General features: G+C 38.6%; 1 protein-coding gene across 10 annotated transcripts in view; it reads left to right on the top strand.

The window, feature by feature from the left end:
• Positions 1–14935, top strand: part of CELF1 (CUGBP Elav-like family member 1) — a 58768-nt gene that overhangs the window by 40139 nt on the left and 3694 nt on the right. For 6 of the 10 annotated variants that reach the window (XM_084208657.1, XM_084208665.1, XM_084208664.1 and 3 more), the window contains exons 10-14: positions 169–297; positions 6601–6714; positions 6895–7080; positions 7928–8071; positions 9723–9891. In XM_084208657.1, the coding sequence (XP_084064783.1) occupies positions 169–297; positions 6601–6714; positions 6895–7080; positions 7928–8071; positions 9723–9850 (701 nt within the window). In that variant the 3' untranslated portion in view covers positions 9851–9891. The remainder of the gene's footprint in view (positions 1–168; positions 298–6600; positions 6715–6894; positions 7081–7927; positions 8072–9722; positions 9892–14935) is intronic. The other 4 variants (XM_084208658.1, XM_084208666.1, XM_084208662.1 and 1 more) reach the window with 1 other exon arrangement.

The following is a 14935-nucleotide window of genomic DNA, read 5'->3' as shown; positions in this document are numbered from 1 at the left end:
TTTCAGTTATAGCAAGGAACTGCAATGTAGAAAAGATCAGTGACTGGTATTAAGCCTGTTGCTTTTAAGCTCCTTGGCGTTGGTCCCTCGTGGCGCTCTTGCTGTTTGTGTTGCACGTGGGTGCCGTGGCTGTGCCAGGAGACACTCGCATTGCTCCCTGTGTTGCAGGACTGAACGCCATGCAGTTACAGAACCTGGCCGCCTTGGCAGCTGCGGCCAGCGCGGCTCAGAACACACCGAGCGGCACCGCTGCGCTCACCTCCTCCAGCAGCCCCCTGAGTGTGCTCACCAGCTCAGGTAAGAGACTGCCCCTGCTCTAGCCTGACCTGCATTGCTCCGCGAGTCCTTTCAGGATAGATGTCACCTTTTTGTCTATCCCTTTTTGTCCCTTTCATGTTGATCTTTAATAGAGAAACAGTTTACTAGTGGATTCACTGGCCTCTGTTTAGGATAGATATCTTTGCCACTAGCAAAAGCCTTTTTGCCTGCTGTGTCTCTTCCTCCAAATGGTCAGATTAATTTAGAGTAAAAAGAATTTTTGAGGTCATCATGAAGCAGAAGGTAGGTGACCTCCTTCCAGTCATATTATTACAATCTTGTTACATATTTGGTTTATCTGTGATTTTAAGCAGGCACAGGTAAATACACCCTCTTCCTCTCAATATGGAAAGAGAAAATGACTTTAGCATGAGGTAAAGCATTCTGTGCACTAGAACAGTACAGTTTATATTCCTTTAATGAAGACAAGAATATTATAACTTCCTCACAAAAGCAGAATAAACAGACACCTAGCACTTCTACTGGAAAGTAGTTGTCTAGAATTTAGTGTATGAGTTGCACATAAAAATCAGTATCCTCCTTTTGCTTGCCTTTTTTGTGTTTTGTTTGAGTTGGGTTTTTTTAACTTTAGGTTATGTATATTAACCAGAGATACTAGAATGTCCAAGTAGTATTCTTTTGCTGTCTTATTGTTAAATGTGATCATTAAATGCAAGAAGCAAAAAACTAAAAATAAATTCAATTGTGCTTATGGCAGGCTACTGAGTTTTTATCACAAATGAGGATCAGTATTGTGCTCAGTTATTTATGTCCTATTTTCAGTTATTACTAAGTTCTGGCATGAGAAGGGAGACCCTGTATTTTCAGGGTGTCGGTTTTCCAGCATCTCTGGCTTCTGTCCTACAGAGTTGACATCCTCACCTGTGATTGTGAGAGGCCAAAGAAGGTTGGAGGGGAGGGGGTTTTAAATTTCCACAGGTAGATTTTGTGTTGTGTAGGAGGACCAAGGAGCCAGGCTAAGAGATTATAAAGAGATTACAAGGAAAAGCTGTTTAGAAAACCTTCTGCCACATGATTGGGAGTTAAATCATGGGTGCTTTGCACAGTTGTCTACTTAAAGAAATTCCCAAGAAATAATTAGTCCAAAGAGTGTTCTGTTGCAGGACGATTTTTACATAAAAACTTTGTGGTCTGCAATTATTAAAAGATTGAAATTTTTAAATTTATCTTGACTCACAGCTATGTATCCTACTCTATAATTTAAAAACAAAAGAGAACAAACCAAAAATTATGAAGAGTTCAGACTACAGAAGCGCTGCATTTATAACCCACTAATGCTTCTTCATCATAAAGGAAGCATAAAGGTGAATGTATCTGACAGTTTCTCCTATATTTCCTCATGCTTTGTCAGGTTACAATTTGTTGAGATTGGCATTTAGAACTAAGATTTCCTTACTGGCTGTGTCGTCTGATGGCTGCAGCAAGTTTGTTCTCTGTTTTGTTGAGGTGGAGAAGGGCTGGCAGGTTGTGAAGTTCAAATGTCAGATGTGCTAGAAAAAGCAGAGACAGCCTCTTCTCAGAAGTGTGCAGTGAAAGGACAAGGGCAATGGACACAAGTTGCAGCCAAGAAAATTCTGATTAGATAGAAAAATAAAATTATTGGCAAGAGTGATCAAGCTCAGGAAAAATGTGCCAGAGGGGCTGTGAAATCTCCATAATTTGAGAGACTGAGAATTCAGTCAGAAAGGACATTTTCAGATTCAGAGGCTAGATCCGCTCTGAGCAGACTGTTAGACAGGATAATCTACAGAGGTTCTTTCAACCTCTGTTCTTTCAACCTTTCAAATGAAGTTATGCTACTATTCAGTGATTCTTTGGAATTAGCTTCCCCTCTGTGAATTTTGGCTGTTCCACAGAACTTCATAGTTCAGGACTCTGTTCCATACTTCAGGACTCTGTTCCATTTTTTATCATGCTTATGAAGGGGCTCAGGGATGGGAAGCAGTCCATTTTCTGTGCTGAATTCAAATAACCTTCTGATCATCAGTAATATCACTAAATGGTGGTGTCAACAATTCAGTTATCATGGTGGATCATTTGTGTTAATACCCTATACAGATTTATCAATTAACTCTTCACAGGCCTGTAACCTGAAGCACACACTATTGCATTATTCTTTAAACCTAATTCCAAGTATAATTTTGAAGAGTAAAAATTACCTTTTTCCAAAAGAAATAAAAAGTTTGAGGGCATGTTGTCTGTAAATAGTCACTGGCATCAAATTCTGAAACAGTTCTAGTGCCTTTTGTTAGAGGTATAAATAAATATGCTTCACCTTTTAGAACTACACTCAAACTGGGATAGAGGGGAAGCCTAAATGTGTACAGACACATTCAATCCCAGGATACTTCCTGTAATTATACAACTTTTTGACTCTTTAGTCTTCAAGTAAACTTGAGATTCTATTTTGTTTAATATTCATATGTGCATTCACTCTGATTATGTTCACATAGAAGGGTGTTGGGCTACACACAGATAACATCTATCCCTCCTGAACCACACCCAGACCTTGAAGAAATTCAGTATATAGCAGTTCAGTACCATGTGTTAGTAAGTGCCTGCCTTGTCTGGGGGACATATGGCAACATCTACTGTGATAACCTCTTAAACCTAACTGCAGATGAGATGACTAACTCCTTGACTTCTCTCCATCTGTCATCCAAATGTTCACCTGAGTCTTATTTGGACATCTCTGCTCAAATTGCATAATTGGTGAAAAAATCCAGACAGTCCTTCTGCATAGTTGCTTTCTTGACTTTCTTTCATCTGCACTGATACCATTTGTATTTGGGGAGCTTGGAAGTCTACACAGTGCAGTCCATGGACTTACAGATGGGTTACATGTTGGAATGGTGGAACTCAGAGGTGTTACATATTGTTGTTGGGCTGCCTTCCTACCCATTTCAGACAAATTTCTTTAGATAGTTCCAAGCACTATCCAAGTTGTGTATTTTGATGTAGGATGGGGTGAAGTAAAACCTTCAGCCTTGCTGAAGATCAGCTCTTGGAACTGAACAGTCTTCTGCTGTTACATAGTCGTTGCAGAGACTGTGGCTGTAAATAAACTCAAACTGCTGCCTTGTGAAGGGAACATCCAAGGAAGTACTATAGAAGTATCTCAGGTTAGGAGTGTCTTGTATGCCATCTTTTTGACTTGAGCACCAATAAGAATTATCTGCTTCAGAGGAAAATAGAATGGTTGCAAACACTGAGGTATGTTTCTATTTCTCTTCCTTCTAAAGGCAACCTCAAAGCTTAGATGATTTTCCTGGCCTTGGTGTGTCTCTGGCAAAATTGTTTTCAGAGATAGCAGAATATTTCTGGTTTTACTGGAACTAATTCAGGTACAGTTCAGTCAGATTCATTGCCTGAATTTAACTTTTCTTTAAGTCATTGATTGGATGCTACCTGAGAGAACACTAAGTTGTTACTTCATGTCCTTGTCTGAGTTTCATTTTCTTTCTTATAATGTCTTTCAGTATCTTTCTACAAAGCTGTTCTTTATTACATATTCAAATTTTCTTAAAACCTTCTTAAGCATTTTCAGCTACTTCTGTTTGAGTACACCTTTTTACTAGATATAACTCAGTATATAGGTCTAAGAAAACAACCTTAGTAGCAAGAAAAATTCCCAACAATGCACCAAAACTTCACAGAAACAATGTTAAGAATTAGGGATAAAGTAAAGAACATGTATAAAACAATATTAATTTCCCATCCCCATTGCTTTGTTCTCTTTTCTGATCTAAAATATAACACAGAAAAAAGAAGAACAGAAATTATGACTAGAACAGTGGAACTCCTTTACTATTAGGAATAGTCTGAAAAATAGAAGACTGACATGTGAGAAGGATATGATTACAGCCTACAAATACATGAGTGTTGTGATGAAGATGAATAAGGAAAAAAACAGGCATTAGATATTTCAAGAACAGAATTGCAGGATATCAGGTCAAGTTGTCACCTGATCATTTAAAACTAAAAACCAGATTTTTCTTAGCATAGTGCATGATTAATTTGCCAAAGTTGTGCCTTAGAAATTTGGTTTTCACATTGCACTGAAATTAATGAATGAAAATTGTAACTTTATTACAGAGACATTGCCTTTGGCTGAAAAAATCCTACATTCACAGATGGCTCTGTTGGTATATAGGCTGTACAAATGAAGCATTCCTTTGTAATTGGCCTGTATTTCTGCTCTACCATTACTTATCTGCCTTTTGTCATCATCAGAAATGGGATGCTGTCTTCAATTCCTATGTGCACAGGATAAACAAAATACAGACAAGTCTTTGGTTTTCTCAGCATTTTCAGTACTAAAGCATTTCTTGTTTTGCCTGAAGAAATTTCTGATAAAGGCAGCTAAACTAAAATAACTGTGTGATCAGCTTTTTATAGTGGTTTGCCTTAATTCATTCAAAATCACAGCCTTTTAAAGTAAGGAAGGTATCCATTTTCCTTCTCACTTTGTTCTTTAGCATTTTTTTCCCTAGCTGCTGCTACTTTATTTGGGATAGGTTTGAAAGGGTTTTAAAAATGGTGTTCTCATCTGTCAAATATGGTGTCTTTTTGACTTATAAAGATCAGCAAGGAAGTGTTGCAGAAACAAGTGATATTCTAAAATCAAGGTAACTGTATGGTTTCTGAACTCTGGATTTTATTCAGCCAGCTGTGCTAATTTTTCTACCAGCTTGAGGATTATACTGTAACTTGTTCCCTGTGTTTTCCCAACATTTAATATGCTACTGATAATAAGACAGGAAGTGTCTCTTTTCATCAGAGTAAACATCTTAAAATAATTTGGGACATTATCTTTCAGTTTTTGATTTATTAGGACAGTTTGTCTTAGCATCTGCTAGAGGAGGTTTGTCATTCCATCTGTTATTACAAAAAGTGGTATGAAGTGCAGCTCTCTGGTTCTCATGCAGCTTTGGTTAGGTATACCTACTTTAGTTAAGGGGTCATTAGGCTGTATTCCATTTAAATTGTTCCAATATCCCACCCCAGCAGAGACTTAGTGCTGCAAACATGAAATGGTAAATATGTAGCGTGTGTGAAACTGCTTGAAAGATGCTAACAAGTCTTTTAAACGTCTTAATGGATGTATGCGGCATAATTGAGAATCACAACAACATGAGGAAAACTGAAAATGCCTCACATTCAGTTCTTCTCTTACCTTCTTGGTCAAACTGATAAATTCTTTCTTGCAAGCAGATTACAAGATGCCTCTACAGCATCAGTCTTCAGTATCTTTTAATTTTTAGCAGCCATAAATATTTTCTAGTGCATCTTGTGCAGGAGATATAAACATCTTGGTTAATAGCAATACACATAGCTTTTCTTCTGCAGTAGTATACAAAGCTGTTAGAAAAACCACTGCTATATAATCATAAAAATACTATGCATCTCTTATTTTGTCATGTCCATAAATCTTTGTAGCTGACCTCAATATGAACTTCTTTTTCTTTTGACATACCAGCTCTTTTTTCTTAGGATTTTGATGTTGACTTCTGTAGAACTAACTCTACCTGGTGTAGAATTTGGTGAGCCATGTAAGCTGTTACTGTCCTAGATACTATATTGGTAGACTTTTCTAATTGAGTCAATGTAGTTGAAGATGTTGCTGGAATAGAGGACAGACTATTTTTGGATGTATATTTCAAGACTTCTCTCAGTCCTAGCCCCAGCTGTGGCAGCAGGATTTTTAATAGAAAATTATTTAATGTGTCAAAATAATCTGGGCATGTAGTGTTCCTGTTCTGGCAGTATGGGAAAACCATATGTTCAGCTTTCTTTAATGTCCCTAGTACCTATGTTGCAGGTCTTTTTCACTTTGAGTGATGTTTCAAGGATATATGTTAATACATAGCAAGTGACTCTTACTTTAGGCAGCAGGAAACAGGGCATCACTGCTGGTTACCTTATGTTGAGATACAGAACCAACATTTGTATAATGTCTCAATTATACATGTCTTATACTTAATGACATTATTATTGCTACAAAGAGTAGATGTTATGATGAAGTAGAAATTTTAAAAAATGTATAAGGAAGGGCTTAGAACATAACATATATGTTCTTATGTAAGATCATATAAGCAGTATGATCAATCAAGTTGTGTGGGGTTTTTTTTACATAAATTATCCTGTGTTGCCTGGATCTGTTCCCTACTAGTTTTTTTTCTACTGGAATAGCTTAATGAAGAAGTTGAATTATCAGGACTAAAAAATATTAGTTGAAGTTTAATTGTTTTATTTTAATAGCAGGTTCCTCACCAAGTTCCAGTAGCAGCTCCTCTGTTAATCCAATGGCTTCTCTTGGAGCTTTGCAGACACTGGCAGGTGCTACCGCAGGCCTCAACGTTAGCTCTTTAGCAGGTAAGTTATGTGTAGTGCTGCCTTGGGGGAATAGCTGATTCTCATTCCTCAGCCTGTGATAGGTCTCTGGGGTGATTTTTTTGCTCCCTGCTTTCTGTAATTGCGCAGAGCATTTGAAAGGTTATGGATCTGGCTCAGTGGAAGCACTCAGTCATTTTTTATTTCCTCTTTCTTATACAGGAATGGCAGCCTTAAATGGAGGTCTTGGCAGCGGTGGTCTCTCAAATGGGACAGGTAGCACAATGGAAGCCCTCACACAGGCTTATTCTGGAATCCAGCAATATGCTGCTGCTGCACTGCCCACACTCTATAACCAGAGTCTCTTAACACAGCAGAGTATTGGTGCAGCAGGAAGTCAGAAAGAAGGTAGGCACAAAGTTGTAGAAACTACTTGAGACGGGTTTTCAAAAGGGCAAGCTTAGCCCTTGCACCTACTTTACCTGCAGATTTTTTATTTCATGTCATATTTTAGAATCCAGGAGTTACTGAGGATAAAAAGGTCTGTGGGATCTTTCTACTAAGGGCTGCCCAAAGTAGTTTTTATACAGGATGTTTCTCACAGTGTTTGTCTAGTCTTAAATGCTTCCTTAATTATATTTCCTGCATGTTCTCAGAGGGAAGAAGAATATGAGTCCATACCCTGACAGATCCCACTGTCAGAGAAGCAGATGTGGTTTTGTTAATACTGTTTTCTGGGTCCTTCACCTCTTCCAACAGCTACTTATGCCAGTCTTTTCACTCTACAAATTCAGCTTAAATTTAATATGTGATATAAAGTAATGTAGAATGTAGGAGTACATTTCCAGAAAAATGTAGCATGTTTAGAAGAGAATCTGTCAGATTACAAGCAACGTGATTATTTGTATTTTGTTTGGAAGTTTACTTAGTTGCATAGCCATTTTTTGTTCAGTCAACAGCTAGCATTCAAACTTACTGTTAGCTGGCATTACAGCAAATATCTGTGAACCAGTTTTGGCACAATGTGTAAAGTTCAAACAAAAGTGGTCAGAAAGAGCTAGAATTATTTGAGTGATCAATCCCAGCAAAGGGTCATGCTCATTTATTCTGGAATCAAGTGCTCTGCAGTACTGTAAACAGCAGTTTCATTGTTTTATCTAGAAAATTTGTCTTGACTGGCTCTTCCACCTTTTTTTGTGCAGTGGGTATGTGGTATCCATGCTCTTTCTGAATTTATTTTCTTACTTGTTTGAAGGTCCAGAGGGAGCCAATCTGTTTATCTACCATCTTCCCCAGGAGTTTGGGGATCAGGATCTGCTGCAGATGTTCATGCCATTTGGAAATGTCGTCTCTGCCAAAGTTTTCATTGACAAGCAGACCAATCTAAGCAAGTGTTTTGGTATGTTGGATCTACACCTTCCTTCAAGGGGAAGCAGTGGGGCAGACATTGATCTCTTCTCTCTGGTGACCAATGACAGGACCCGAGATAAAGGCCTGAAGCTGAGTCAGGGGAGGTTTAGGCTGGATATTAGAAAAAGGTTTTTCACCCAGAGGGTGCATGGGCATTGGAAGAGGCTCCCCAGGGAAGTGGTCACAGCACCAGCCTGGCAAAGTTCAAGTTCTTGGAAAGTGCTTTCAGATGAAGAGTTTGATTCTCAGGGTGTCCTGTGCAGGAACTTCAGTGATCTTTGTGGATCCATTCCAACTCAGGATATTTTGTCATTCTAATAAATCATTATCTGTAGAAAGGTGGGTTTTATAGTAATCTCTTTTTCAGTATATTGTCTAGTCTAACTATTAAGTAGGTAGGGAATCTCTATATATTCCTAATAAATAAATAAACCAAATGCTTCCAGCAATAAACTGTATTTTCCTGATTTTCAATGTGACTTTTTGCTTTTCACAATTTCTTTCTGTTGTGCCCTGTTATAGTGTTCTGGCCCTAGATATTTCTCACTGAGATTAGCTCAGTTGGTTAGAGCACTGTGCTAATAATACCAAGATTGTGGGTTCAATCCCCTTTTGGGTCATTCACTTAGGAGTTAGATTCCTTGATCCTTTTGGATCCCTTCAAACTCAGAATGATAGGTGATTATCATTTGTGTTTGCAGACTCTAATCCTTAGATAGTTCTTCCACTTGCCTCTTCCTTTCTTTTCAATAATTTGTATATATTACTTAGTACATTACTATTATTATTATGAATTATTTATATTAATATCTTTATAAATAACTATTGTGTGTACCATATTGCATTTTTGTGGTGCCATAACCTTTAATGACAGTTTTGACAGATGGAGATTTCTTGTGATGGAATAGGAGAGGTGCACCTTTCTCTATGGTTTTGATAGCTTTGTGTCTACATAAAATCCTGAATTTTTTCCTATTTGAGCCAAAAGATATGGGCAATCTGATGCTTTGTGTGAGCACGGAAATATGCTGAACATTCAGCTATAACACTTATATATGGACACATAGCCATTGACTGGAGTGGGAGTTATTCTCATTCCAGACATTGAGTGGAGTTATTTAAAATGGTCTCCTTCAAAACACTGGAGAAGTATATTTTCAGGATAATCTTTTCCAGGAAACATATACAACCTCCCATCTGAGAGCAACCTAAACACGATAGTGGTACCAGTGCTACCCTTCCTTGGCAGCTATTTCACCCCAAACAAATCTGCTCCCACAATGTCATGAGGGTGATTTCTTTCTGGTATCTTTAATGAGCTTTTGCATCTGGATGAACATTTTCCAGGTTTGGTTTTCTCCCAAGTATGAGTTCTTATGAACAGCAGTACTTATTTTGTTGATTGACTAAAAAAAATGTTAATTTCCTGAGCTGTGTATATCTTCTGGCCAAAGTTCCATGTGACAGAAAGCAATGAGAGCCTTTAGAAGCTATTATGAGGAGTCTGAAAGGGTTGTGAGCTTCTGAAAATGGCACTTCATGCAAGCCTCTCTGACCTTGTGAGTGCCTGCATTTCCAGTTGTGAGTAGCCGTCACGGGCAGCTCTGGCATGGGGTAATTGTGTGTTTTCCTCTCCTCAGGTTTTGTAAGTTACGACAATCCTGTCTCTGCGCAGGCTGCTATTCAGTCAATGAACGGCTTCCAGATCGGCATGAAGCGGCTGAAAGTACAGCTCAAGCGCTCCAAGAACGACAGCAAGCCATACTGAGCACCCCTCCCCTCCGGGACTGGAGTGAGAAGGATCTTCTGGTAAGTTGGAGAGGAGCGCACTTAGTGATTCGAAGCCCTAAGGCTGTGTTTTTACAGTCCTGGAAGCTGATCCATGCCTTCTATCTGGCACATCTTCCCTTGAAGACTCTGCTGCAGCCTCTGCTGAGAATCCTGCTTCGGATGGAGGACAAGTTTGTGCTTTTGTTTCCAGTGTTTTACTTTGGAGTTTAGGTGCCATATCGCTGAGGTTTTTTTGTTTAGTTTTGTTTTGTTTTTTTTTTTCCCTCCCTTATTTGAAGTTTGCTGTGTTTGTAATGAGTGTGTGTTGAGAAGGACCAATGCCAGCTCCTTGGGGGTGGGGAGAGAAGGTTAAAGGGAGCAGCAGAAACTGACACCACACTGCCTTGGGGTAGAGAGGAGAAGGGAAAGCAGAAATAACACAGAACAGCTGATGAAAACAAAGATGGGCAAGGAGAACAGAGTCCTGGGTGAGAAAAAACCAACTCCATGTAGCCTTTGTCGTGCCCCATCTGCTCTTTGAAATTTCCTTAGCTGTATGCCACGGTGGGCATTTATTAAATCATCTCTAAAGCAGGGGACGGGCTAAAAGGGTGAACATATTAACAAGCCAAAGGAAAACTGCAGTGATTTTTTTTTATTTTATTTTCTTTGCTGTATATAAACTAGGTTTTATATAGCAGTGTGAATGTACACAGCACTTTATAAAGCTATTAGATAATGTCTCTGCCCAGAAAATTTCACTCTCTGTCTACAGTGGAATATTAATGAGATGCAGTGAATTCTCTATGTATAAGAAAACTTAACCTATGTACTTCATCTAGGTTTTGTGGAAAGGTAGAGGCAGCTTAGTCTGGATGAATACATCTGGGTCTGAAAACAATAAACTTTAGATCCCTGGTAACCTGCAGAAATTTTTGATGATTTTTCTTCTTAACAGTTGATCACATTGCCCATTTCTGTGGAATAATGTCCTTTTTTTGCAGAGATTGCTATGAATTCCTTTTCATAAGCATAATGTAAGTGCTGATTGTTTATTGAAATGATAACTTCCTGTTTTGTTGAGGTTTTTTGTTGGTTTTTTTTAATGAACAAAATTCATGCAGTGACTTGGTCTAGTAATAAGGTGTATCTCTTTGCTGCAGTTTTCCTTTAAGGTGGTGTGTACCAGTGCAAAACAGGCTAAACCAGGAGCTGCGGAACCAGAGTATTGAGCCATTCAATCTTTTTCTGCCTTTTGGTACAAGCTGTTGTCTTTTATATTGAAGGAAAATGGAAAGCACCCCTTAACTGAACACACACTTTTTCTGCACACCAGTGAAATTGCTAGTGCATTGCTAAGGGCCTTTGATATTCACTGGATTTAGGGGGCTCAAAGGACTTTTGACACTCTGGCCTGAGCTGTTTCAAGAAATCTGTGTAGAGTTCCATTTTATAACCACCAAAATCCACCTCTGTCACAAGAGGAAGTTTACAATTTCTGTGTCTTTAACAGAAGTTCGATTTACCTCATAATATCTCTTTTTCCTTGTTTTCTTTGTATTCCTGAGTTGTAAGGCTGTTTCCCAGGGCCCCAGCTAACACTGCAGTCTGGGAGCCCAGCTGCTAAATGATGTGTGGTGGGTCAGACCTGGGGTCAGGATTTCGTGTTCTGCTCCAGCAGGAGGAGCACTAAACCCATCAAACCTGAGATCTCGGGTCCAAATCCCCACTTGTGTGCTGTGATCTGTTGGGAATCTTGGGGCATTTCCAGGGACTGGGCCCCCTGGGATCTCAAACCTCCGAATTACAAGGCCTGATGTGTAACATCCGAGGGGAGCCCTTTCCAGTTCTTAGATTGAAAATCAAACAGTTGATGTCAGTCTGTCCATATTGATGGCAGACAGATAAATCTGTCAGTATTATTTAAATAATTTTGTGGTGGCAAAGTTTCAAAGGCCAGATTGCCAAATTTCCCAGTTATGCTGGCATGTGGTACCCTTCTATGTTAATTATTTGAATCTCTCTAGAAACGTAAACATACACTGAAGTGAACCATGTACACTTGAATTCTGCACCATAGGAAAGATGTGTCCTGGTTTTCTGAGAAAAGAGTGTTGGAGTGTGAAGGCCTCCAGGGTGATAATGGGATTTTTTTATATATATATATATATAAATTATATACTTTTCAAAAAAAGGAAAAAAAAAAACATAAAAAAACATAGTTGGGAGCAACTGCTCCAAGTGCAACCTGCTGTAACCAAGAATGTTGTTTCTATTTTTATAGAAGTTTTATACCGCTCCAGGGTGGAGAATATTTATTACCTAAATTATTTCACTGGAAAAAAAAGGCCAGGGTTTTGTAGAATCCTGAATGTGATTGTTTTACACACATAATGATGTGCATGATTGAAACTACTGATTTTCAGTGGCCTGTTTGCAGCCCAGCAACTGCTAAACGAGGAAGATGAATGCTGTGAACCAGTGGAGGAGAGCACTGTGCTCTGGGGTCTCTACAGTCACTCTTACCTTCTTTGCATCCTACCCCACTGTACTATCCAAGACCTTTGTCCTGTTTTTCTTTTAACCTGATGCTCTGGCCTCTTGACTAGTGATTTCAGTTGCCCCAAATTAGATATTTTAGCTTCTTCATCCCATACTGTGTCCTTAATACTGTAACTTACAGATCAAGCTTGGCATTGTTGCAAATAGGTGTGGCTCCTATTAATTTTAGGAGATTCACCAGTTTACACTGTGGCTTAGTTTGATCAGTGACTCCTCCCAGACATAATCACCTTAAGACACCTAACTTGGGCTAGCTCTTGTGCCTTACTGGCGTAACTATAAGTATTGCCAAAAAGAAAAAGAAAATAAATCTATGCAGGTTAAATTTTAAAAGATGTAATCCTCAGATGGTTTGAATCAATGCAGTTCAGCTCTCTGAACACAGTAGAGCTGCATCCATTTTCACCAGCTGAAGATGTTGCCCTTTTTGTGTATTTGTTTCAGATTTCCCTTTCTTGGTGTATCAATGTGTATGTTGCCAAAGTTAATAAATGTATCAAGTTTGTGACTTGGGCAGATTTTTTTTTTTCTAATAACAAAACTGATCAGATAAAGTCAACATTTCTGTGTCTGTTTGGTGGCCGCTCCTGATTGTGGGGATTTAGACTGCTCTTGCCTTTCAGTCTTAAGCCAGTTTTCTTCCTCACTTATTAGCAGCAAAGTCTGGGATTCTGGGAACTTGGGGCTTTTAAATTTTTAGTTCATATCATGCTCTCATTCAAGTGCAAATCAAATCAGTGTCAAATGCTCTATTTCCTGGATAGTAAGATAAGACTTGGGGGAGTTCAAATAAACTCCAGAAGGTTTGCTGAAGCAGCCACATGGACAAAGAGTGCTATATGCTTAAAACCAAAGAATCTGATTTTCTACAAGAAAAGCTAGAAAAACTTCTGATAAAATAGAATTCCTTATTACATGTGCCACCAGGAAATACTTAAAATATTCTTAGTTTACAAGGTGGAAATGGCCTTCTTCATAGATTTATTCTTTTTCTCAGGAGATGTTTGATTTTACTGCTGTAGCAAGGTGAAAGAATTATGAACTTAGTCTGATACTGCTTAGTGTCAGTACTATAGTAAATGAAATCATCCTTTCTTCAGCGCCCTAGCTAATCAACAGCCCAAAATAGGATAGCTCTTTGTAGTTTAGCTTTTTTATAATACAAAGCTGGCATTATTTTAAAAAATCCATCTCAGAAGAATCGCACTGGCAAATGCATCTATCAGGAGAAAGCTTTTCACCTGCATACTGAAAGTCACATATTATGATACTTCTGTCATGCAAGCTGAATCTAACTGAACTGGTAATCGCTGTGGATTAGGGAAGAGCAACAAAGCAGAATGAATTTGTTCCTATTTTATTTGGAAATGCCTAAAACCAACTTGGATAAAGGAAATTGCAAATGAAGGGTGCAACTATGAACAGGTAAAATGCTTTGAAAGCTTCTTATTGCAGACATTTAAATGTAAAGATGATTGATATCCCTGGCATACCTGCCACAAAATATAAAACACAGAAGGCAGAATTATCGTTATTGTGAGAATAAAACAGGGACAAACTGGAATAACTTTCTCCAAGTCATTAAGACCTTCTCCAGCATCTCATGGTTCTGTTTTTATAGGCCAGTCTTTCCACAGGGCTTTGATAAAACTCAGTCTTTGCCCTCAACATGGCTGAGAGAAATATTTGAAAAATCCATATCAAGAAAATCCCCAGACAAATCACACAGAGGGTATCAGTGGTGCATGCTAAGGTGTCACTTGATTTCATGCTTCTTGTTGTTTCTCATGCCTCAGTTCATGATGAATTTGCTTTTCTGGTTTAAGAGTGAAATCTTGCACCTGTCTGCAAATTATTTACAGTATTTCTTGAAATACATAAACAAATGCAAGAGTTGCATTGTACTCTGTTTGCTGGAGTTGGTTTAAACTCTGTACTAAAGTCCTTTCCCTTTATTGGAAAGCATGAAAAGCAAATTAATCTCAGCAGTTCTAATAAGAGGAGTGTTGCTGATTTAGTAGACAATGTGTTTCTTGTTGCTTTGGAATGAGAATGCAACACTTGCTATTCTCAAATTATGTTAGATAATATGCAAATCTCACCTTGTTCTAGTCTGTAACCAGAAGCTTTGAGATGTGATGAAGATTAAGGCCAAACGGGAGCTAAAGGGGAGTTGGGGGTGTAGGGAGGCAGAATAAGAAAACAAACCATATTCTCTCTCTTCTGCCTCCCACTCTCATCCCAAAATGTTCCTTGTCTCTTGCAGCTCACAAGCTGAGGGGAGGGAACAGAGGTATTTATGTCACTTAATATAAGAATTATTTTTTATAAACTCTTCAAAAAAATTTCAGGAAACACATTTTTTCTGCTCATCAAACTGGCAACAGTGACTGTAGAGCTTCTCAGAGCCCAGAATCTCCTCCTCATGAAGCCAGGGAGCTGAGGGCTGTTACATAAAAGGTTGGGAATGGAAAATCCCTGTGCAGGTCTAATGGTATGACAAGTGCTCAGCTAGGACAAG

The sequence above is a fragment of the Fringilla coelebs genome (assembly GCF_963513975.1).
Source record: "Fringilla coelebs genome assembly, chromosome: 6".
NCBI classification, from domain to species: Eukaryota; Metazoa; Chordata; class Aves; order Passeriformes; family Fringillidae; genus Fringilla; species Fringilla coelebs.
Note: the sequence above shows the minus strand (reverse complement) of the source record. Positions and strands in the feature narration are given on the sequence as shown.